This window comes from Ovis aries, chromosome 3, assembly GCF_016772045.2.
Source record: "Ovis aries strain OAR_USU_Benz2616 breed Rambouillet chromosome 3, ARS-UI_Ramb_v3.0, whole genome shotgun sequence".
Lineage (NCBI taxonomy): Eukaryota > Metazoa > Chordata > Mammalia > Artiodactyla > Bovidae > Ovis > Ovis aries.
The window spans coordinates 164,764,661-164,789,683 of record NC_056056.1 but is presented as its reverse complement, the minus strand read 5'-3'; the positions used below and the strand labels follow the sequence as shown (position 1 = coordinate 164,789,683).

The window sequence follows — 25,023 nt, the reverse complement described above, 5'->3', positions numbered from 1 at the left end:
TTCATTTTATGGGTAGAGCAATCTCAGAAAGGTTAAATCAAGCTGGAAAGTTTACAAAGAACTTGGTTCTCTTTAACCTCAAAACCTAGTCACTGAAGCACCATGATGTGGTCTTTATGATATTTTTATTAAATTAATTGTGGCATCATTTTCATCCTTCTATAAAATTTGTGAATGAATCCAGTACTGATTAGGATGCACTGAAAGAGTTCATTCTGTCTGTAGGAGAGAAATTTTGAAGTATCTATCAAAATTTAGTATATATGTTACATCAATACTTCTATGTATGCAAAAAAAATGCATAAAAACAGACCACATTGTAACCAATGATGTGAAATTGGTAGCAGACTAATTCCTTAAATCTCAATCAACAATGAAATTACCAAATTATATACGTCTTCTCTGATATTCTATGCAATCATTATAATGAGTTCCATCTAGATAATTGATAATGAATAATATCCATTACATATTTTACCTGAAAATAAAGAAAATTGCCAAACATTTTCTGTAATAAAGTTGCATTAATGTAAGAAGAAAAAAATGTATCTCTGAGAGTGTGAATGTGGCTATGTTTAGAGCTGAATATATAGAAAAATATGTAGCAGAACACAGTACAAGCTTTGAGGGCAAACAAAAATTCATTTGGAAACATAAGGGTCATCCCATAAGTCACAATGTGCTGATTTGATAGTGGTTCTCTCATACTTGATTCTCATAACATTAAACATAAGTAACTATTAGAATGAAAAATAGTAAAGTTTCAAGTACTCTTCGTATTTTTAAGGATATTACAATGCTTTCTTTATTCATTCATTCTACTTTGTGCTGGTGGAGATGTGAAAATGAGTGAAACATAGGTACTACCCTTAGTGAAGGGTCCACTGTGGTGTAGCTCAGCCCTGTATTCAATCCACCCCAAAGGAACTGAGGATAAATTACCTCCCAAGTGTGGACTGAGTGCCATGTGCTTATTAGAGAAATTTAAGTTCAACCAAAGGAAAACCAACTGGTTGGCACACTTTTCCTTTTATCCTGCTCTATTCATTAGCTTCTGGAAAACTGTATGTCATGACATCACTACATCTCTTGAATTATCTCTTCTTACACCCTTTCTATCATCCCTCTGGTTTCAGAGATTTAAGCAGTGACCAAAGAAGGTAAAATCGTTTACTCTTTTGGTAATAGTCAATCTTCATCTTATCCAGGGAGCTTTGAAATGTTTTACCTTCCAGTCATTAAGCAGTGTTTCTTGAACTTTTCCTTCAAGAACTCTCAGGATTACAAGAGTAATTTCTTAGAGTTTCAGTCAGGACAATGTTTATTTATCTTTATATGGCAAGACGAAAGAAATGAAAACAAATTTTTGTAGCAGAGTTTGTAGAAAATATCCATGAAATCAAGCCTGTGTTTTCTCTATGTGAGATACTTTTATATAATGGAGACAAGGATGAGATAATGACCAAAAAATCTCCTAAAGTATAATACAAATGCATTACATCTCATATTTAAAGTAAATAAAGGAAATCTGGGATTATATTTCTGACTGGAATCATTAGATGTATCAGAAACTATGAATGTGCCCAGTTTTTAAATGTGTATTTCACCTTTTTTCCATCCAAAAGTTTATTTTGTCAGAATAAATTGCTTTAACATATTTACTATTACTTGTTTTGTATTTTAATATTTCAACCATTGTTCAAAACACAGCAATAGTTTCTGCCTTTTGATCTGCCAATTTTGCTAATATGTATAACAAAATATGTTTATTCTTAAAGGAAGAAAATGCTGATTGTTAGGAAGGACTTAAAGAGCAAATGAAGGCACTATACGAGCTTTGATACTTACCACCTGTTGACTGTTCTAGTTCAAGCTATATAAAGAAAATAAATATTCATAAGAGCTTACACAGAGACACAATTCTGGTTGCTAAGAATGAAGAGCGATCAAGATGAATAAAAATTTTATAGATTACTTTTGAACAATTTTGGTTACTAAACAGTAAATCTTAAACAGAATTTTATTTATTCTAATGACTTAGCCTCCTAGAAAGAAGTTAATGGGATATTTTGGCATCAGAAGTCTCCCTCTTGTATTCTGTCCTGTCCTCAGACACATAAGGGTAAAAAGAGTAAATACAGCAAAATTTTAAAAATGAGATGACTGTAAATTTATTTTTATTTATTTATTTTTTAATATAAATTTATTTAATTGGAGGTTAATTACTTTACAATATTGTATTGGTTTTGCCATACAAGGATCAGTATGTCATCGAAATGCAATATTCATATAGCTCTACGTGGTATTAGTCAATATCTCTAATTTCTTATTTCTTTCTTTGCATTTAGAACTTTGTTCTTATTTATAAGCAAGGCAATTCTAGTTCCATGTATATGTGATTGTAAACACATTTACTTATTTTGGGCATATTGAAGAAATATATACTAAGAAAGAAAAAATCATAGCTATTATTAAGCTCAGGAATTGTCATTGGGTCATCAGTTGCCACTGAAACCTCCTAAGACAATACAGTTTTTATATGGTATCAGAACCATAACTCAAAATTAGATATTTCAGTCCTATAAGCACAGCATCCTGGAAACTAGAAACTAATGTCTTAATATCTAAACTACAGATTTGGCTAGTAAATATGGCTGTAGAAAATGTAATTAAAAGATATTTGCTCACATAGAAAATATAGTCTTATGTAGAGGTTTTATGTCAAATCTCTAATGAGGGGACTTTTAACATAGACCTGTAAATACGTTTTTTTTTCTTTAATAGACAATGTGTATTTTGCTTTAGTAGAAGTGAGTGGATATTGCAAAAATTCTTACAGGAAAAAAGGCCCAGTGCTTCCTTTAATGAAAACTAATAATTCCAATATCTAAATCTTCAATTCCTTTACTATTCACTTATTCTTCGTTTTGTTTTATACCAACAGATTTGGCTTAAAGACAATAAAATCAGTATGAGAAACCACACAATGCTCACAGAATTCGTCCTCTTGGGCATATCAGACAACCCAGAGCTTCAGGTTGTCATTTTTATCTTTTTATTTCTGGCTTATGTATTGAGTGTTGCTGGAAACCTAACCATCATCATCCTCACTTTAACAGACTGTCATCTAAAGACGCCGATGTATTATTTCCTCCGGAATTTCTCCTTCTTAGAGATTACATTCACCAGTGTCTCTATCCCCAGGTTTTTGGGGGCAATCATTACTAAAGTCAAGACTATTTCCTATAACAATTGCTTGGCTCAGTTATTTTTCTTCATCTTCATGGGTGTGTCTGAGTTTTTCCTTCTCACTGCCATGTCTTATGATCGGTATGTTGCCATCTGCAAGCCTCTCCACTACACCACCATCATGAACAAGAAAATCTGCACTTTGCTGGTCTTTAGTTCATGGCTAGGAGGGTTTCTTACCATTTTCCCACCACTCATGCTTATCCTTCAGCTGGATTTCTGTGCTTCCAACATAATTGATCACTTCTCCTGTGATTACTTCCCCATTTTGCAACTCTCATGCTCAGATACGTGGCTTTTAGAGATGATTGGCTTTTACTTTGCTTTTGTGACTCTGCTCTTCACATTGGCATTAGTGATTCTCTCCTATATGTGCATTATTAGCACCATTTTGCGAATACCATCGGCTACTCAGAGGAAAAAGGCTTTCTCCACATGTTCCTCTCACATGATTGTCATTTCCATTTCTTATGGAAGCTGTATATTCATGTATGTCAAGCCTTCAGCAAAAGAAAGAGCTTCATTGACCAAAGGAGTAGCTATTCTCAACACTTCAATTGCCCCCATGTTAAATCCTTTTATTTATACCTTGAGGAACAACCAAGTAAAACAAGCTTTGAAAAACTTGGTTCATAAAGTGATATTTTCTAGAAATGAATGAAAGTGTGTATTAACATGAATGAATGCAATTTAACTTCTACAGTGTCCACCTAGCTCCATCTCACAGGTATCATCTGCACTGCTGAGCTCATTAGCTCAAACTTCCTTTTTAATGAAATTGACTATGCTGTGTCTTCCTTTCAAACTATCTATAGCTTCCGTATAATCACTGACTTACAATTCCAAATAGAAAACCAGTAATTTAGAACATTAATTATTTTATCCATTATTCTGAATAATAAATAATCTCATATTGAATAAAATATTTAATATGGTAATTTCTAAAGGAGTAAACATTTTAATGTTTTAATAAGCTTACTCTTAAATATTATCTTTTGGTACTAATATAGCAATTTCTTAAAGTGGTGGAATATGAAATAAATAATCGACAACTATATTTTTTGCACACTATCTGCAGTATCTGTCCAGTTCTTTCCACTCATCTGATGGACTTGGATATTTATTTTTCCTACTTTCAGATAACTAGAAGTTCATAATATCTCATAATTCTTAGTTATGCTGAAGGCATGTGTTATGTTTATTTCATATACTCTCCTTATGTATCTACATTATTTTTATAAATACTTAAAAAGGAAGAGTTAGCTACCATGACTCTAATGCCACCTGAAAATTTAACAGGAATTTCTTGAATAATATTTCTTCTACAGAGAGCGTTTATTGGTTTATTTTATGCTGAATTAAGTATGTTCTGTTTCATATCTTATGTAATCTTACAGATATATGGCAAATTGCACGTGTTCTCAGTGTCCAACTTTTTTCAACCCATGGGCTGTAGCCCACCAGGCTCCTCTGTCCCTGGGATTTCCCAGGCAAGAATACAGAAGTAGGTTGCCATTTCCTCCTCCAGGGGACCTTCCTGACTCAGGGATCTAACTCGAGTGTCCTGCATCTCCTCACTGGCAGGCAGATTCTTTACCACTGAACCATCTGACAGGCTGTATGACAAATTAGGCATCATTATCTCATATACAAATGTGTAAATAGATGCTCAGAAAATTTGAGGGATTCGTCTGAATAATTTGCCTAATTAGTCATTGCTGCTGCAGCTCTTTAGTCATGTCTGACTCTTTGTGACCCCATAGACTATTAGCCCCCCAGGCTCTTCTATTGATGAGGTTTCCCAGGCAAGAATACTGGAGTAAGTTGCCCTTGCCTTCTCCAATATAACCAATATGAGAGCTCAATTTGAAAAAGCAAACAAAAAGTGTTTATATGTTTGACTGTATGCTTATTTGAAACTCTGTAAGGACCTGCAAATTTCGCACAGTGTTTACTAAAGACCTGAATGATTCTGTTGCCTTTCACCCCCATCATTTCACTTGTGTGTGTTTATATTAATATAATTATATTCTATTTACCAAGGTAGTAACTCCTAAAGTTATGCTTGGAATACAGATTTACGCATTAATCAAAACAAGATACCTCTTCAATTTCTGTTGTGCTGAGCAACAGAAGGAATAGGAAAAAAGTATAAACTATTATACTTTTAATGTATAGCAGTATAATGGTAACAAAATTTTTTACTGGAAGACAGGTTAAAAATAATGGAGTTAATGAATGTAGTTAGTTAAATGTGGTAGATTACCAGTTTAAAAAAATTGACATGGAATATTGGGTAGAAATCTGTACTAGGAATTAAGATAATTGGTTGCTAATATCTGTCTAAAAATGATGTCAAGGGAAAAGGCTTCACACTTAGTGTTGGGTTTTTGTTTGTTTGTTTTGGTCTCATTGGATACTGTTCTCAAGCTTTGTTTTCTGATTCCAATACTAATGTGTTTTATGTTTTATATTCCTTTGTGTTTTGTATACATTTCTGTTCTGGCAATTTTGATTTGCTGAATTAGTTCCCTTGAGCCTGTATGAGAGAGAATAGATAAAACATTAAGTACTTAAAATCTATGCAGAAACGATTCCAGAGGGTTTTTAAACACCTGATATTTTTTATCTTGCATATATTTACTTTTTCGCATTCTCTATTGTCGAATAAACATATCCTTTCTGAATAAAAGAGAAATTTAACACAAAAACATTGACAATAGGAAGCAAATTTGTGCAATGAGAAGAAATGTTTTTTGCAGAAATAGATTACAACCATGGTAGCTGCTAATACGTTTATATTGCAGCCACTAGAATGTTAGCGAACTTGTACAGAAATCAGAGGTAAGTTTGGCAAATAGATAGCAGTGGAAGTCTCTCAAATTTTATCAGTCATTTATTACCTATCGACTCAACAAATTAAATAGGATAAGAGCTTGCTATACAGCGCAGGCAACTGTACTCAATCCTCTGTAATACCTGTATGGAAAAAGAATCTAAAAAAGAGTGGATGTATGCATATGTATAACTGATTCACTGTGCTGTGGAAGTGGTAGTGTTAGTCACTCAGTTATGTCCAACTCTTTGTGACCCTAAGGACTATATAGCCCACTCTGTCCATAGAATTCCCAAGCAAGAATACTGGGAATTCCTTCTCCAGGGATTCTTCCCAACCCAGGGATCGAACCAGTGTCTACTGAATTGGCAGGCAGATACTTTACCACTGAGCCACCAGAAAAGCCCTCACTATTAAATAAAGGCAGGTAATTATTATTTCCGTTGTTTGTTTCTAACTGAATATAGGCTTTGCAGTAATTTGTTTAAGAGAATGGACTTTAATTTTTGGTATATTCTTTGCTAGCTATATAAAACATCTAAGGTACAGAACCTAACTTAGCCTAGTTATTTATTTGGGAATAAAGATTAAAAGTTCATAGGTATGTTATAAGAGTTAAATGAAATAAAAATACAAAAGTTATTATTTCATTGAAATAAGTACACAATTGCTATGATTATCCTTCCCAGAGTTGAGAATTAATTACAATCAAAAGAAAATTAAAGTAAGTAAAAATAAAGAAAATTAGTCTTCTTAACATATATTAAGTGCCACATGATTTTCGAATAATTTCCTTTATGTTATTGCAATTATTTCTAAGAAATACTTTTGAAATTTCAACTCCATTTTAAATACAGAAAACTGAAGCTTAAAAAATTAAATAGCTCATCCAGAGTCATACATCCATAAATGGCCCATTTGTATTTTTATTTTTTTAATATAAATTTATTTATTTTAATTGGAGGTTAATTACTTTGCAATATTTTAAATTCATGTTTTTCTTACCTCAATGCCCATATATTTTGTGTGATAATAATTTACCCTAGAATGCTGTAACGATGGAATTAATAGCATGTTGACAATTTTAACATAATAATAATAATAATAATTTTTGTTGATTTACTTTCCCTTCATTGTTTAAATTATAGATCACTAACAAATGAACTGAAAGTGTGAGGTTATGAATTGATGTTCACCACAAACCTCCAAAGATATAAATGTTACAATTTCTGGGCTTCTTATTAAATGTGAATTATTATCTCTTTTTCCCTTTATGTTGTCTCTGTGAACACTGGTATGTATGCTGAGAACTGAACCTGCCTATCCCTATTGAAATAAAGAAATATAAATTAATCAGATTTCTTCAAGGAAATAGTCCTCTATAATAATTGTGGAAAAAAAATTTAATGAAACAATCCTTCCAACCACTTGACTGGTTCTCCTGAGGAGTCTTTGCTTCATTCAAGATGAGACAAATTCTTAAAGGATCCCAGTGTCATGGCCCAAAGTCAGAATGACTGAGCAGTGTCCAAGATAATATGAAGCCAAACTAAATGTTACACACGACATGTAATTAGACAACTTCCCTTTTCTTACTGCATTAACCTAAACCCTAAAACACCCTTTAAACTCACAAAGTACAAAGAAATAATGATGCAACGAATGAAGCACATCGCCTTCTGGTATGATTTGTCAAAGTTTTCTAACGACCTGTAATGAAGTTTAACTGAAGAAGAGAGAAGTAGTAGATACAGTAAAAGTTGTACCAACTATACCTTCAAAGTCATTGCTTTATTAAGAGATTTTCCCCCCAGTGTACAAAAACAATTTTAAAAACAACTACAGCAAAACACACCAGAAATAAAATGGAATCAATCAAAGATGCCTATCTCAGTCTCTCAAAGGAATATATTTTATTCCTTTAAAAAGAATGTATTCATTAATATGAAGTCTCTTTTTCAACTTGGGTATCAAAGAAAGCATAAATTTATCTACAGTTTCATTGTCAATGTTAACATGATAATAGGGGTTTAGGAAGGGTAGGCCGCAGGAATATTTTCAGAATGACATATTGAAGATGATTTGCAGTCATCTTATTAACAAATTAGAAATAATATTGCTAATTTTAATTTTGAATAGCTTAAAGAATCTGTCTCAAGGATTTTCAGAAAACAAGTAAGAGTTGATTTTTATGAAATGAGTGGAAGGAAATGCAAAGTTTAGCAACCTAAACCACATTCTTCCAGGGGGAAATATGGACTTGTGTTCAGAAATAAAAGTTGAAAACATGAGTTAAATGCTTGGAGATATTCTTCATATTCTGCGAGAATACATCCTTGGGGTGGTTTAAATCTCTTGGAATCTTATATATCCTGTTAAACACTGAAATGTGTTTCTTTCAAAGGGCTGATGAATGAAGGAATGAATGCTGATGATTTTTCATCATGCTTACTTGATGTTAGGTGAATAAAATCCATTGCATTTTCATATTTTTTTTACATACAAAGTCTCATATACCACTCCCAATTTCATGATACTAAATCGTCTCTTGCTAGAGTTTGCTTCAGCCTGTTTTCTCTGGCCCTAGAAGCCTGGCTATGTTAGTGTCCATCACCAGTAATGCTCATATGAATTCTTCTAATGTCTGTTAATATCTTTCTTCACAGCTCTTCATACATTCTGTGACAAGTTTAGTCAGCAGCAAAAAGTGTAAATCCTGATATTATAATTCATCAAATAGTTAAAATTATGAGGAAACTGAAGAGGAAATGAATATGTAATGAGGTTGAAATAGGCTTAAAAATACAGTGCAATGACACATAGTTCATCATATAATAATAACATAATGAAAAAGAAACCTAACTCTCCAATGCCTGTAGGTTATTGCAGAAATTTCAATCTTGAGATTAAAACCAAAGTTTGTCAGTTTATGAGAATGTATTTTGTGAGTGCAAAGTGTTATGAAAAACTAGTGCTTTCAATGAAAGGCAAATCCTGATGAAGGAAGAGTGATGTTACTGAGCAGGAGTGGAGTTCATTAAAAGAATGAATTGGCTATTCATTCGATGCATGATAGTGGATGCTTGGGGCTGGTGCACTGAGATGACCCAGAGGGATGCTATGGGGATGGAGGAGGGAGTGGGGTTCAGGATGGGGAACACATGTATACCTGTGGTGGATTCATGTTGATGTATGGCAAAACCAATACAACATTGTTAAGTAATTAATCTCCAATTAAAATAAATAAATTTATTTTTTAAAAAGAATGAATTATAAAGAAATTAAGGACATTAATTTTGAAATAATATTTTACAATTTTTTAAATTATATATCAAAAATTTAGCTTTCTTTACATGTTCTTTGTTATAAATATACTCAATGCAGGGTATTTAACTTAAGCAGATAATGCATCCTGAAAAGTAGGTAAAGTAGGAAAATACATCTTATAAATCAAGATAGAACTGACATGAAATACAGTATAAAATTTGGCTTAAAATGAAGAGTTGCACTTAGGGGCAGTATGAAATTCAACAACAAACTCAGAATTAATTACTTACATGATAAGTGTTTATCTTAAATCTACTCTCACTATACTAGGCACTGGATCATGTTGCCATAGCTTTGAAGGTAAGACTTTGTGCTACACCGACTAGAGAGGAGTTCACAGGAGATTCTGAAGTACGTGAGGTGGGTTTGAAAGGAGGAAAATAAATTCCTACAGAACTTGTACCATGAGTATTACATCTGTTCGGGAATAAGGAAGAAGGTGATTTGAAAATCATTCAAATATTCTACCCCTATGCTAGTTACATACATATATTTTGTTAATACAAGCTTCACAGTCTTTCTCAGAAAGGTTACTAATATTAATGAGGAGCAGAGAAATGACGCGGCTATTGGTAGCAATGTTGAAGTCCTGGCAAATATCTAACATGCCTCAAATGTGGTGGTCAAATGCTAGCTGAAGATGAGAGAAGTGGATTGTTTGTGGAAAGTAGGGGAGCAATGATGGGTAGACAAGGCAGATACACTGTGTTGGGAGAAGTGATCATGTACCCAAAGTGGAAGAGTGAGGATAAGATTCACTTTCCCAGAATGCCTGTTGGGTACTCTACAGTCACGTGGTTCTACTCTATTTTCATTGCTTGTTGTTATTGTTCTTATGTGACTCTCTTGGTGCTAAATTTATGCACTACCACTTATCTTAGATGTAAGTTTTTACATAGCACAACATCTAAATCCAAAATGTTTTCAGCTCAGTGGTTAGGAAATGTTTTCTCCATTGAACAAAGCCTTTTAGGGGTTTTATTAAATGATAAGCATTTTTCAAAATGCTTCACATGTATTTGCTCATTTAATGGTCAAAATAATTTTATGAGATAGACTTGTGTTAGTGTGTATTTATAGATGGGGCATGAAGGGACTGAGTGACATTCAGACCTAGTAAGTGAATTGAATTAAAACCTACGTATCATCGGTCTTCTGTAATATCATTTAAATTTTACTCCCCAAGAAAGCAAAATTAAAACTCATTTCCAAAACATATACACATAAACATATTAACATTTGCTTTCTTGAAGAACAATTATCTTACTTATTAACCATCATCATAATCATAATATATAAGTAATATTTTAAATATAAAGGGAAATAGGTCGTATGAGAATAAAGTCCATAATGGTAACACATAGTTATGCTGTAATATTATAAATTGTCTCCAGGGATTAAGATGATATTGACCTTAAGCTTACATGATTGTCTACCTCATTTTCCCCTGTGTCTCTTAAAACCTGCTTGTGCCAGTGGCAGTGGCTTTAGCATTTCTGACTTCCAGTGAGGTAGGAAGAGCTGAAAAACCTGAGAGACTTGGTCCAGTGGTTAAGACTTTGCCTTCCAATGAAGGGGGTGCTGGTTGGATTCCTGATGGGGAAATTAGGATCCCACATGCATCATGGCCAAAAAAAGCAACAGAAAAAAAAATATTCTAACAAATTGAGTAAAGGTTTTAAAAATGGTTCACATATAAAAATCTTTAAAAAAGGAAAAAACAGGATGTTAACAAAACTTGATTTGCTGTTTTGTTGTTTAGTAACTAAGTTGTGTTCAACTCTTTTGCAACCCTGTGGACGGAGCATTCCAGGCTCCCCTGTTTGTTCCCAGGCAAGAATCCTGGAGTGGGTTGCCATTTCCTTCTGCAGGGATCTTTCCAACCCAGGGATCAAATCTGCTTCTCCTGCATCGCAGGCAGATACTTTACCTCTGAGTCACCACAGAAGTCAAGGACAAAATAGTCATTTTTTTTTAAATTTAAAAATTGAAATATCTTTTCTGTTTTAAAGATTCTCAATATAATTAAGCTTTTAAGTTACACAGGAGGAAAACTGTGTAGGCGCTGGAGTATTAGCACAAAGATAATTCTCATGAAACCTGATGGGTATGTTTCTGAAAGGTAGTATTTGCTGTCAGAAAAAGTGTAGGAACATATTCTTGCCCTACAAGATTTGTGATATTTACAGTTTAAACTTCCCTTAATCAAAGAGTGTTGTACTTATTAAACAGAAGAAACTTAAGGATCAATGTCATGATCAATTTGCTTTAAATTTCCCCTGAAGGTGAAATGACATACTAATTTCATCAAATTCTAGGTCTATACTAGGATATTTGGTAATCCTCTCTTCTAGTGTATCCCTTGTGCTTTCTGTTGTAGGTCTCCTGGAAGTAGAAAAACAAACAAGCAACTGAAGAATGAGAAACAATACAGAAACAATAGAGTTTATCTTCCTGGGACTGTCAGATGACCCACAACTTCAGGTTGTCATCTTTGTCTTTCTGCTCATCACCTACATGCTCAGCATCACTAGGAACCTGACCATTATCACCCTGACCTGCACACTGCTTGTCTTCTCTTCCTGGCTAGTTTCATTCTTAATCATATTCCCTGCATCATGTTGCTCTTAAACCTTGATTACTGTAGGTCTAATATTATTGACCATTTTACCTGTGATTATTTTCCTTTGCTTCAGCTGTCTTGTTCAGACACAAACTTTCTCGAAATGATGGGGTTTTCCTGTGCTGTGTTTACTCTAATGTTCACTTTGGCATTAATAATTCTGTCCTATACTTACATCATCAGAACAATTTTAAGAATTCCTTCTACTAGTCAGAGGACAAAGGCCTTTTCCACATGTTCTTCCCACATGATTGTCCTCTCCATCTCTTATGGCAGCTGCATTTTTATGTACATTAAACCCTCAGCACAGGAGAGGGTGTCTTTGAGCAAGGGGGTGGCTATGCTAAACACCTCAGTAGCCCCTATGCTGAACCCCTTCATTTACAGCCTATAGAATGAGCAAGTCAAACAAGCCTTCATGGACATGGCAAGAAAGACTATTTTTCAGAAGCAAATGAAATGATGTGCTATAATAAACTAGAAACTTTTTGCAGGGGAACTTTAAAAAATATATGATCAAGAATTTTAATAACATTCAAATCACAATGGCTTCCTTATCAACCTTGTTTATTCTTTTTATTCCTAGGAGTTGAAAATCATATTTGTTTATACATTTCTCATTCAATTTGAACAACTTTTTAAATGTCTTTCTGACTTCCATTCTTCTGAACATTTTGTTAGTTGCAACTTTAAATTAAAAATTATTTGATATAAATTCCTGTTTTGAGTTTGGATGTGATATTTAGTTAACTCAGGAAATATAATCTTATGAATTTCATTTACAGTATATTTGACAGAAACTCCTTTTTACCATTTTATAGTTTTTAAAAAATTTATCTGTTATTTATTTTTTTACTGAATCTTCATTGCTTTTCGTGGGCTTGCCTTCTGTTGAGGCAAGATGGAGCTACTCTTTGTCGCAGTGCATGGGTTTCTTATTGCAGTGGCTTCTCTTGTTGTGGAGCAAGGGCTCTAGGCATGCAGACTTCCATAATTGTGGTGCATGGCATCAGTAGTTGTAGCTGGTAGGCTCTAGAGTACTGGCTCAGTAGTTGTGGCAGAGGGACCTAGCTGCTCCATGGTATATGGGATCTTCCTGTCCCAGGGATTGTACTTGTGTCTCCTGATTGGCAGATGGATTCTTAGCCACTAGAGCCTCAGGGAAGTCCCTTCACTATTTATCTGGGGAAATGATGTTAAATGAGTATAGTTTATTGAAAAATGTGAATATTTTCATTTAAAAACAGAAAGATTATTTATGGCACACTTTATAAGGTATGTCCTAATAATTTCTTCACCACCCTTATGGCAGAAAGTGAAGAAGAACTAAAGAGCCTCTTGATGAAAGTGAAAGAGGAGAGTGAAAAAGTTGGCTTAAAGCTCAACATTCAGAAAACAAAGATCATGGCATCCAGGCCCATCACTTCATGGGAAATAGATGGAGAAATGGTGGAAACAGCGCCTGACTTTATTTTGGGGGGCTCAAAATCACTGCAGATGGTGACTGCAGCCATGAAATAAAAAAATACTTGCTCCTTGGAAGAAAAGTTATGACCAACCTAGATGGCATATTCAAAAGCAGAGACATTACTTTGCCAACAAAGGTCCATCTAGTCAAGGTGATGGTTTTTTCAGCTGTCATGTATGGATGTGAGTTGAACCAAAAAGAAAGCTAAGCCCCGAAGAATTGATGCTTTTGAACTGTGGTGTTGGAGAAGACTCTTGCGAGTCCCTTGGACTACAAGGAGATCCAGCCAGTCCATCCTAAAGGAAATCAGTCCTGAATGTTCATTGGAAGGAATGATGCTGAAGCTGAAACTCCAATATTTTGGCCACCTGATGTGAGGAGCTGACTCATTTGAAAAGACCCTGATGCTGGGGAAGATTGAAGGAGAGAGGAGAAGGGGATGACAGAGGATGAGATGGTTGGATGGAATCACTGACTCAATGGACATGAGTTTGAGTAATCTCTGTGAGTTGGTGATGGATAGAGAGGCCTGGGGTGCTGTGGTTCATGGGGTTGCAAAGAGTTGGACACAACTGAGCGATTGAACTGAACTGAACTGAATAATCTCTTCATTAATTAAAAACAGAGACTTTTAACAATATGTACTTTTGTAAATATAGTGCTAGATAGATCACTGCTGCTGCTGCTAAGTCACTTCAGTCGTGTCTGACTCTGTACGACCCCATAGATGGCAGCCCACCAGGCTCATCCGTCCCTGGGATTCTCCAGGCAAGAACACTGGAGTGGGTTGCCTTATCCTTCTCCAATGCATGAAAGTGAAAAGTGAAAGTGAAGTTGCTCAGTTATGTCTGACCCTCAGTGACCACATGGACTGCAGCCTTCCAGGCTTCTCCGTCCATGGGATTTTCCAGGCAAGAGTACTAGAGTATTTCCAAATCCCATAGTAACTCGATAGAAGTCTGTACACATACATATGTACTAGAATATGGTGAAGAAATAACCATTTTAGATATGTAGGATTAAGTTCACTTTCTCCAATTCCACAAAAAGTAAGCTCTATTGTCTGATCTAGCTGAAATATATACACAGCTCTTTCCCAAATTCAGGACTAGTTTGAAACAGAGCATATATCTAAATCATTTATTCCCTAAAATATTTATTTGTTTATTTATACCTTAAACTATTTTATAACAAAATCACTTAAGTTTTGTAGAGGCTAAAATCTTGATAACAAAGCAAAATCTTCCCTTTTTATAGAAAATTAGGATTTCATGTGCTAAATTTCTCTTCCACTTGTTCAGGCCTTAATAGATGCCTAAAGTATTTGGAAAGGTTGGTGTATGTGTGCAGGTGAAGTGATTACAGATACCAATATAATCCTCATTTATGTAAACCACATTTTAGTAATAGAAAATACAAACCTAATTAGTGGTGCAACATTCTGAATAATCATTAAGAGATAAACACACTTGAGAGTATAAGTTTTGTTTTTTAAAAAAAGGGAAGGGTGAGGATGGGAGTGATGGAAAATTGAAGGGGATTCAAATGTTAAAGGGAAGTTAAGTGTGGGTTCTCCATTTCTTTCTATCCTATCTCAAATACAATTTGTATTTTACATAAGGTGAATATCTGACAAACTTAAGGTTTCTATAACCTCTAAGCAAATATTTTCCCATCAGTAAGTCAGGCGTAAGTTCAGGTAAGCGAGGTATATATAACTTGCTATGGAAATGAAAATGAATTTGTAAAGCATATAACGTAGTTCAGTCCAGTTCAGTTGCTCAGTCGTGTCTGACTCTTTGCAATCCCATGAATTGCAGCACGCCAGGCCTCCCTGTCCATCACCAACTCCCGGAGTTCACTCAGACTCACGTCCATTGAATCAGGGATGCCATCCAGCCATCTCATCCTTTGTCATCCCCTTCTCCTACTGCCCCCAATCCCTCCCAGCATCAGAATCTTTTCCAATGAGTCAACTCTTCCATGAGGTGGCCAAAGTACTGGAGTTTCAGCTCCTGCATCATTCCTTCCAAAGAAATCCCAGGGCTGATCTCCTTCAGAATGGACTGGTTGGATGTCCTTGCAGTCCAAGGGACTCTCAAGAGTCTTCTCCAACACCACAGTCAAAAGCATCAATTCTTCGGCACTCAGCCTTCTTCGCAGTCCAACTCTCACATCCATACATGACCACTGGAAAAACCATAGCCTTGACTAGACAGACCTTAGCCGGCAAAGTAATGTCTCTGCTTTTGAATATGCTATCTAGGTTGGTCATAACTTTTTTTCTAAGGAGTAAATGTCTTTTAATTTCATGGCTGCAGTCACCATCTGCAGTGATTTTGGAGCCCCCCAAAATAAAGTCTGACCCTGTTTCCACTGTTTCCCCATTGATTTGCCATGAAGTGATGGGACCGGATGCCATGATCTTCGTTTTCTGAATGTTCAGCTTTAAGCCAACTTTTTAAACTCTCCTCTTTCACTTTCGTCAAGAGGCTTTTAGTTCCTCTTCACCTTCTGCCATAAGGGTGGTGTCATCTGCATATCTGAAGTTATTGATATTTCTCCCGGCAATCTTGATTCCAGCTTGTGTTTCTTCCAGTCCAGCGTTTCTCATAATGTACTCTACATAGAAGTTAAATAAGCAGGGTGACAATATACAGCCTTAGCTATCAATAAATTATAATAATGATTATTAACATTATCTTGCATATGTAACCACTAGAGGTACATACACATTATACTTTTGAGGTGATAAGAACTTTTAATGTGAGATTTATCTACTTAAACATTTAAAGACACACTACAGTGTTGTTGACTGTAACAAACTTTATGTCAATTGATTAGCAATATCCACATTTCCCTCTCCCTCTCCCCCCGGCAACCACCATTCCACTATCTGAATCTAAGAGTTTGAGAATTTTCGATTTATCACCTAGGTGAATTCATGCAGTTTTTAACATTTTATGACTGGCTTATGATACTTAGCATAAGGCCCTCACGTTTCATCCATGCTGTTCTATATATTGAGATATTTTCCTTTTTTTAAGGCTGAATAATAGTCCAGTATTATCCCATTAAATGCATTTACTCTATTTTCTGTATCCATTCATCCTTCCCTAGACATTTGGGTTCCTTTCCATATCTTAACAATTGTGAATACTGCTGCAGTGAACATGACAATGCTATCACTTACATACCCTGATTTCAATTATTTTAGATACATATCTGGAAATGGGGTTGCTAGATAACATGGTAGTTCTATTTTTAATTTTTGAAGGAAATCTGCACAGTTTCTCATAGTGGCTGCACAATGTGCATTCCCACCGACAATGTATCAGGATTCTAAATTCTCCACACCGTCATCAACACTTGTCTTTTATCATCTTGATAACAGCCATCCTGACAGGTGTGAGGTAACTTAATATTGTCCTTCTGATCGTCTTTTCTCTGAACATTAGTGGCATTAATCATCTAGCATATATCTGTTAGCCATTTATCTCCTTTTATTTGTGTGTCTTCTTTGGGAAAATGTATACATGAGTCTTCAGTCCTTTTATTAATTAAGTTATTAGGTTTGGGGGTTTGTCCTGGTTTTGTTCTATTGAGTTGTAACAGTTTCGTACATATTTTAGACATTAATCCCTTATTGGATACAGTGTTTGTAATCTTTTCTATTCTATAGGTTGTCTCTTCACTCTGCTGTTTGTCGACTCTTTCTTTGGTGGTGAAAGTGCTTTCTATTTTGATGTAATCCCACTGTTCTATCTACTTTTGTTGCCCTTTTGGGGTCATATCCATTAAATCATTGCCCAGTTCAATATCATGCAGCTTTTCCCCTACGATTTCTTCTGGTGGTTGATTCGCTAAGTCGTGTCGGACTCTTGCAAACCCACAGACTGTAGCCCACCAGGCGCCTCTGTCCGTGGGATTCTCCAGGCAAGAATACTGGAGTGGGTTGCCATGCTCTTCACCAGGGGATATTCCCCACCCAAGAATCGAACCCGGGTCTCCTGCATTGCAGGCAGTTTCTTAACCGACTGAGCTATAAGCTGCTGATGCTCATGATTTCTTCTAAAGAGTTTTAAAACTTTATGGCTTTTGTTTAAGCTTTTATCTGTTTTGAGTTGATTTTGTGTATAGTGTAAAGTAAGGGTAGAATTTCCTTCTTTTACATGCAGTTGCTCAGTTTTCCCATAACCGCTCTTTGTTTTCAATATTCAGCTTAACATTGAGCTCCTTTATGTACATTCACACTTTTATATAAAGCAGTCACATTTTCAATGCTTTTCATATTTGAAAAACTTTTCTCTTTTCTGCAAATACTACTGTGAAATGTTTACTTGTAGTTTCTTTAAAAGTTGCTTTTGTTTGAAACTGTTAGTCTTTGGTTTTCAGTGTCCCTCTTTAAAAAGACTGTTTTTTCCCCGCCATGGGTTTTTGGCATCCTTTTCAAAGATCATTTGACTGTACGTACCTGAGTGTTTTCTGGGCTCCTCATGGTGTGTAATTGGTTAAGATGGCTATTGTTATGCTAGTACTCTATCAATTTAATTATCATAGCTTTCAATATATTTTGAAATCTGGAAGCCAGCTTTAGTTTTTATTTTCAAGATTTATTTGGCTAGTCATGGTCTTTTGTGATTCCTTATAAATTTTAGGCTTTTTTTCTGTTTCTGTAAAAAAATAATGCCACTTGTATTTGACAGGACTGCACTGAATCTGTTGATTTTGTTGGGGAGCAGGACATATACATAAGTTTCCTCATCCATGAGTACTGAATGTTTTCCCATGTGTTTATGTCTTTAGTTTCATCAAAGTTTTGCATTTTTCAGTGTATGTATCTTCTTCCTCTTTAGTTGTTTATTCCAAAGTATCTTATTCCTTTTGGTACAATTGCAACTTTCATTTTTTACTTAATTTCTTTTGTAGAAAGCTTATTAATAGTATAAAAATGCAACTTACATTTATAATGTTGATTTTATGTTCTGCAACTTTAAAACATTTTTACAAAGTGTGTTCAGTTCAGTTCAGTCGCTCAGTAGTGTCAGACTCTGCGACCCCATGAATCGCAGCATGCCAGGCCTCCCTGTCCATCACCAACTCCCAGAGTCCACTCAGACTCACATCCATTGAGTCAGTGATGCCATCCAACCATCTCATCGTCTGTCGTCCCCTTCTCCTCCTGCCCCCAATCCCTCCCAGCATCAGAGTCTTTTCCAGTGAGTCAACTCTTCCATGAGGTGGCCAAAGTACTGGAGTTTCAGCTCCAGCATCATTCCTTCCAAAGAAATCCCAGGGCTGATCTCCTTCAGAATGGACTGATTGGATCTCCTTGCAGTCCAAGGGACTCTCAAGAGTCTTCTCCAACACCACAGTTCAAAAGCATCAATTATTCGGTGCTCAGCCTTCTTCACAGTCCAACTCTCACATCCATACATAACCACTGGGAAAATGCTTTTGCTACATATATTGAGATAATCGTGCGATTTTTATCATTTGTTCTGTCAAAGTAGTGTCTCACATTGATTGATTTTCATATATTGAACAATTCTTCATTCCAGGGATGAATTGACATAGCTAGTTGAGCATATGAACTAAAAGAATAAATGCTGTCTACAAGAAATATATATTATTTATGGTATTCCTATAAAACTCCAGGTAGTATAAGAATAACAGTGATTGTCTAAATATTTGTTTTCACTAATTTAAAAAATAATTATATAAACTTCAAAACTAATCGGCAGATTAGACACTATTTTCTTATTTTTACAAGTACGTAAATTGATGCTCAGAAAAGTTGTGTAACTTGCATGAGGTTGTGAGCTATAATAGCCAATATAAGAGACTGATTTGAAAAAAAAAAAAACACAACAAACAAAATCTATGTTTGCTTAATTTTATAGTGTTAACATTAATCAATAAAAACAGATACCTTCAAACTATCATCCCTGACTGCCGAGGAGCAGGAAAAATGTATAAAGTGTTAGCAATATTGTGGCACAAAAATCTTATTGGAAAGCAGATTAAAAATAATAGAGCCATTTTGTACCACAAAAAATAATGGCTCCAACCATTGATCAACAATGGATACTAAAGATGGAAAAAAAAAACAATTCAGCATATTTCTGGAGTATATTGCAAAAAAAAAAAAAAAATCCCCAAATCTAAACCTGGATTAAGCCTCTTGGAAGGACTGATGCTGAGGCTGAAACTCCAGTACTTTGGCTACCTCATGCAAAGAGTTGACTCATTGGAAAAGACTCTGATACTGGGAGGAATTGGGGGCAGGAGGAGAAGGGGACGACGGAGGATGAGATGGCTGGATGGCATCCCTGACTGGATGGACGTGAGTCTGAGTGAACTCCTGGAGTTGGTGATGGACAGGGAGGCCTGGCGTGCTGTGGTTCATGGGGTCGCAAAGAGTCGGACACGACTGAGCGACTGAACTGAACTGAACTGATGAGGATGAGGGTTTACTCTAGTGAAGCACTACTGTGCATGTGTCCTTCATGAATAATATAGAGTTCCTTTTTGCTTGTTAATTGGGCTCTTAGGGTAAACGCATTCATCAGATCTCTATCACCACAAAGCTGATATCAGAATACTGTGTTAAAACTGAAAATTGCCGAGAGTAATCTTAAATGCTCTCGCCACAAAAAAAGTAAATAGAAACTATGTGAGTGATAGATATGTTTACTAACCCACTTTGATAATCATTTCACAATATATATGTATATGAAATCAACATGTACATTTTAAACTTACACAATGTTATATGTCAATTGTGTCTCAATAGACTCGAAAAAAAGATGAAGTGGACACAGTTATCAATCCTTGTGATATAGAGAGACATCTGCCAAAATGCTCCTTTACTGAGTTAAATAAAACAGTACATCTCCTGTTGCAGATATGAGTTATGCTACCATTTTCTTCTATTTTTCTTTGTACTCTTTTTTTTTCTTTTCTTTTCTTTTTTTTTTAAATTTTAAAATCTTTAAATTCTTACATGTGTTCCCTAACATGAACCCCCCTCCCACCTCCCTCCCCATAACATCTCTCTGGGTCATCCCCGTGCACCAGCCCCAAGCATGCTGTATCCTGCGTCAGACATAGACTGGCGATTCAATACTTACATGATAGTATATATGTTAGAATGCCATTCTCCTAAATCATCCCACCCTCTCCCTCTCACTCTGAGTCCAAAGGTCCGTAATACACATCTGTGTCTTTCTTCCTCTCTTGCATACAGGGTCGTCATTGCAATCTTCCTAAATTCCATATATATGTGTTAGTTTACTGTATTGGTGTTTTTCTTTCTGGCTTACTTCACTCTGTATAATCAGCTCCAGTTTCATCCATCTCATCAGAACTGATTCAAATGAATTCTTTTTAACGGCTGAGTAATACTCCATTGTGTATATGTACCACAGCTTTCTTATCCATTCATTTGCTGATGGACATCTAGGTTGTTTCCGTGTCCTGGCTATTATAAACAGTGCTGCAATGAACATTGGGGTACATGTGTCTCTTTCAATTCTGGTTTCCTCGGTGTGTATGCCCAGCAGTGGGATTGCTGGGTCATAAGGTAGTTCTATTTGCAATTTTTTAAGGAATCTCCACACTGTTCTCCATAGTGGCTGTACTAGTTTGCATTCCCACCAACAGTGTAGGAGGGTTCCCTTTTCTCCACACCCTCTCCAGCAATTATTGCTTGCAGATTTTTGGATCGCAGCCATTCTGACTGGTGTGAAGTGGTACCTCATTGTGGTTTTGATTTGCATTTCTCTAATAATGAGTGATGTTGAGCATCTTTTCATGTGTTTGTTAGCCATCCGTATGTCTTCTTTGGAGAAATGTCTATTTAGTTCTTTGGCCCATTTTTTGATTGGGTAGTTTATTTTTCTGGAATTGAGCTGCAGATGTTGCTTGTATATTTTTGAGATTAGTTGTTTGTCAGTTGCTTCATTTGCTATTATTTTCTCCCATTCAGAAGGCTGTCTTTTCACCTTGCTTATATTTTCCTTTGTTGTGCAGAAGCTTTTAATTTTAATTAGATCCCATTTGTTTATTTTTGCTTTTATTTCCAGAATTCTGGGAGGTGGATCATAGAGGATCCTGCTGTGATTTATGTCTGAGAGTGTTTTGCCTATGTTCTCCTCTAGGAGTTTTATAGTTTCTGATCTTACATTTAGATCTTTAATCCATTTTGAGTTTATTTTTGTGTGCGGTGTTAGAAAGTGATCTAGTTTCATTCTTTTACAAGTGGTTGACCAGTTTTCCCAGCACCACTTGTTAAAGAGCTTGTGTTTACTCCACTGTATATTCTTGCCTCCTTTGTCAAAGATAAGGTGTCCATATGTGTGTGGATTCATCTCTGGGCTTTCTATTTTGTTCCATTGATCTATATGTCTGTCTTTGTGCCAGTACCATACTGTCTTGATGACTGTGGCTTTGTAGTAGAGCCTGAAGTCAGGCAAATTGATTCCTCCAGTTCCATTCTTCTTTCTCAAGATTGCTTTGGCTATTCGAGGTATTTTGTATTTCCATACAAATCTTGAAATTATTTGTTCTAGTTCTGTGAAAAATGTGGCTGGTAGCTTGATAGAGATTGCATTGAATTTGTAAATTGCTTTGGGCAGTATACTCATTTTCACTATATTGATTCTTCCGATCCATGAACATGGTATATTTCTCCATCTATTAGTGTCCTCTTTGATTTCTTTCATCAGTGTTTTATAGTTTTCTATATATAGGTCTTTAGTTTCTTTAGGTAGATATATTCCTAAGTATTTTATTCTTTTCGTTGCTATTGTGAATGGAATTGTTTCCTTAATTTCTTTTTCTACTTCCTCATTATTCGTGTATAGGAATGCAAGGGATTTCTGTGTGTTGATTTTATATCCTGCAACTTTACTATATTCATTGATGAGCTCTAGTAATTTTCTGGTGGAGTCTTTAGGGTTTTCCATGTAGAGGATCATGTCATCTGCAAACAGTGAGAGTTTTACTTCTTCTTTTCCAATTTTGATTCCTTTTATTTCTTTTTCTGCTCTGATTGTTGTGGCCAAAACTTCCAGAACTATGTTGAATAGTAGCGGTGAAAGTGGACACCCTTGTCTTGTTCCTGACTTGAGGGGAAATGCTTTCAATTTTTCACCATTGAGGATAATGTTTGCTGTGGGTTTGTCATAGATAGCTTTTATTATGTTGAGGTATGTTCCTTCTATTCCTGCTTTCTGGAGAGTTTTTATCATAAATGGATGTTGAATTTTGTCAAAGGCCTTCTCTGCATCTATTGAGATAATCATATGGTTTTTATTTTTCAGTTTGTTAATGTGGTGAACTACATTGATTGATTTGCGGATATTGAAGAGTCCTTGCATCCCTGGGATAAAGCCCACTTGGTCATGGTGCCAAGTATTTCTTCCTCCAAAATTTCTCTTTCTCAGAAATCTCCTTTACTGCTGTGTGCATTCCTAGATTTCTGGGGGCAATTATTACCAGGGACAAGACTATTTCTTACAATTGTGCAGCCCAACTATTTCTCTCTATTTTCATGGGGGTGGGGTGGAGGGTGACTGAATTTTACATTCTAACTGCCATTGTCCTATGTTGCCATCTGCAAGCCCCTGCATTATACAACCATCATGAGCAGGAAACTCTGCAGCCTGCTTGTGCTCTGTGCATGGCTGGGCGGGTTTCTGACCATTTTCTCGCCCCTTATGCTTCTCCTCCAGCTGGATTAGTGTGCTTGCAATGTCATTGATCACTTTCTGTGTGACTATTTCCCTCCTTTTACAATTGTCTTGTTCAGATACATGGCTTCTAGAAGTAATGGGTTTTTACTTTGCTTTGGTTAGTTTGCTATTCACCTTGGCGTTAGTGATTTTGTCCTATACAAACATTATCAGGATATTTTGAGAATTCCATCTGCCAGTCAGAGAAAAAAGGCCTTCTCTACTTGTTCTTCTCACATCATTGTCATCTCCATCTCCTATGGAAGCTGCATATTCATGTATGGTAATCCCTCCCCAAAGAAAAGAGATCATTGACAAAAGCTATTCTCAATATCTTTGTGGCCCTCCTTGCTGAACCCCTTCATCTACACTCTGAGAAACCAGCAAGTGAAACAAGCCTTCAAAGACTTGGTCTATAAGGCAGGCTTTTCTGCCAATAATGTTTTTTTTTTTTTGGTCAAAAATAAACCACACTTTAAAGAACAATCAGGTTATATCCTGAAATTCCTAACCATCTATTCATTAACAACTACCTTTGCTCTTTATAGGTTTTTAACCTGCCACATGACAGTTAATATATTTCCCAATCTGTGACTTTCACTTCCAAGCTAAGTTTTTCCAGTGCATTGCTTATCAACATTTCAAAATATATAAAGTTATTCCTCCTTCAGAATTTTTGTAAATTGAAATGTACTTCTTTAAGACAAAGCACATTGTGAAAAGATCATTTTAATTCTTGTTAATTAGTCCCTGAAAGGATCCTATGAAGTACCAGACTGTACTTTAAACGTAGCGTTTCAAAATGAGTGTGTAATTTCCTATGTATTTTCAAGGTGAACACAGGTGTAAAGAAGCTATATATTCTGTGTAATAGTACACGAAATTCAGTCCAAAGAGATAATATGTACTCTTGCATTGCACTTTTAAAGTAGAGGTTTTTATTTCATGAAATTAAACATATATATAGAAGGTAAACATTGATCATGATATTATGTATTTTTATAGAATTTATATATGAATTCCATAAAAATAAAAAGTAAATTCTATTTATAATCAAGTAATTAAAAATAAATGTAATATAACTAAAACACTGCCACTTTCCAGAATTTAATACTCATGTCTATCACAATTATTTTGAATTCTTTGTCAAGTGTTCATAAATCTATATTTATTTAGGGTCTATTTTTTAAGATTCATTTTATTTGCATAATTTTCTCTTCTTTATGTCCCTTGTAAATTAATGTTCTTATGTACACATTTGATAAAACAGCCACCTCTCCCAGTCTTTTAAAGCTGGATTTGTTCAGGGGAAATGATCAGTACTCAATCCACCTAGAGACTCTGGGGGTCTCTCCAATCTTTTCTGAGGATGGCTATCCTTAGATTTGTGTTTGGAGAGTCCTCAGCAAGCTGAGTAAAGGTGGGTTCATATCTATTTTGATTCTATTCTATCCACAGTGTCCTATAGTATTGAAGACAGCAGGTTCTCAATGTTTGTTGAATGAATAACAATGATTGAGTCAACAGATGCAGAGATTTTTTTGGTCATTTCTAAAATTAGGTTAAAGGATCTGAATTGTAAATTTTTGCAGATTCCCTAGGTTTTATGCTACAGTCCATAGGGTCCCAAAGAGTAGGACACGACTGAGCGACTACACTTCACTTAACTCCACTCCATGCTTTCATTAATTACCAGAACCCAGCCCACCAATCAAATGAAAAGAGGCCTCTGGATAGTAGATACTTCTCAACAATTAGCACCATTATTAAGGGAAAATGACCT

General features: G+C 35.4%; 1 protein-coding gene and 2 pseudogenes across 1 annotated transcript; all 3 read left to right on the top strand.

Moving 5' to 3' along the window:
* Positions 1-2,971: 2,971 nt before the first annotated feature.
* On the top strand, positions 2,972-3,910 carry LOC101113142 (olfactory receptor 6C3-like). The gene has a single exon (XM_027965824.1). It carries the CDS (start codon positions 2,972-2,974, stop codon positions 3,908-3,910), a length of 939 nt encoding a protein of 312 aa, XP_027821625.1.
* Positions 3,911-11,830: 7,920 nt separating this feature from the next.
* On the top strand, positions 11,831-12,498 carry LOC101113928 (olfactory receptor 6C1-like; annotated as a pseudogene).
* Positions 12,499-22,927: 10,429 nt separating this feature from the next.
* On the top strand, positions 22,928-24,077 carry LOC105614233 (olfactory receptor 6C3-like; annotated as a pseudogene).
* Positions 24,078-25,023: the final 946 nt, after the last annotated feature.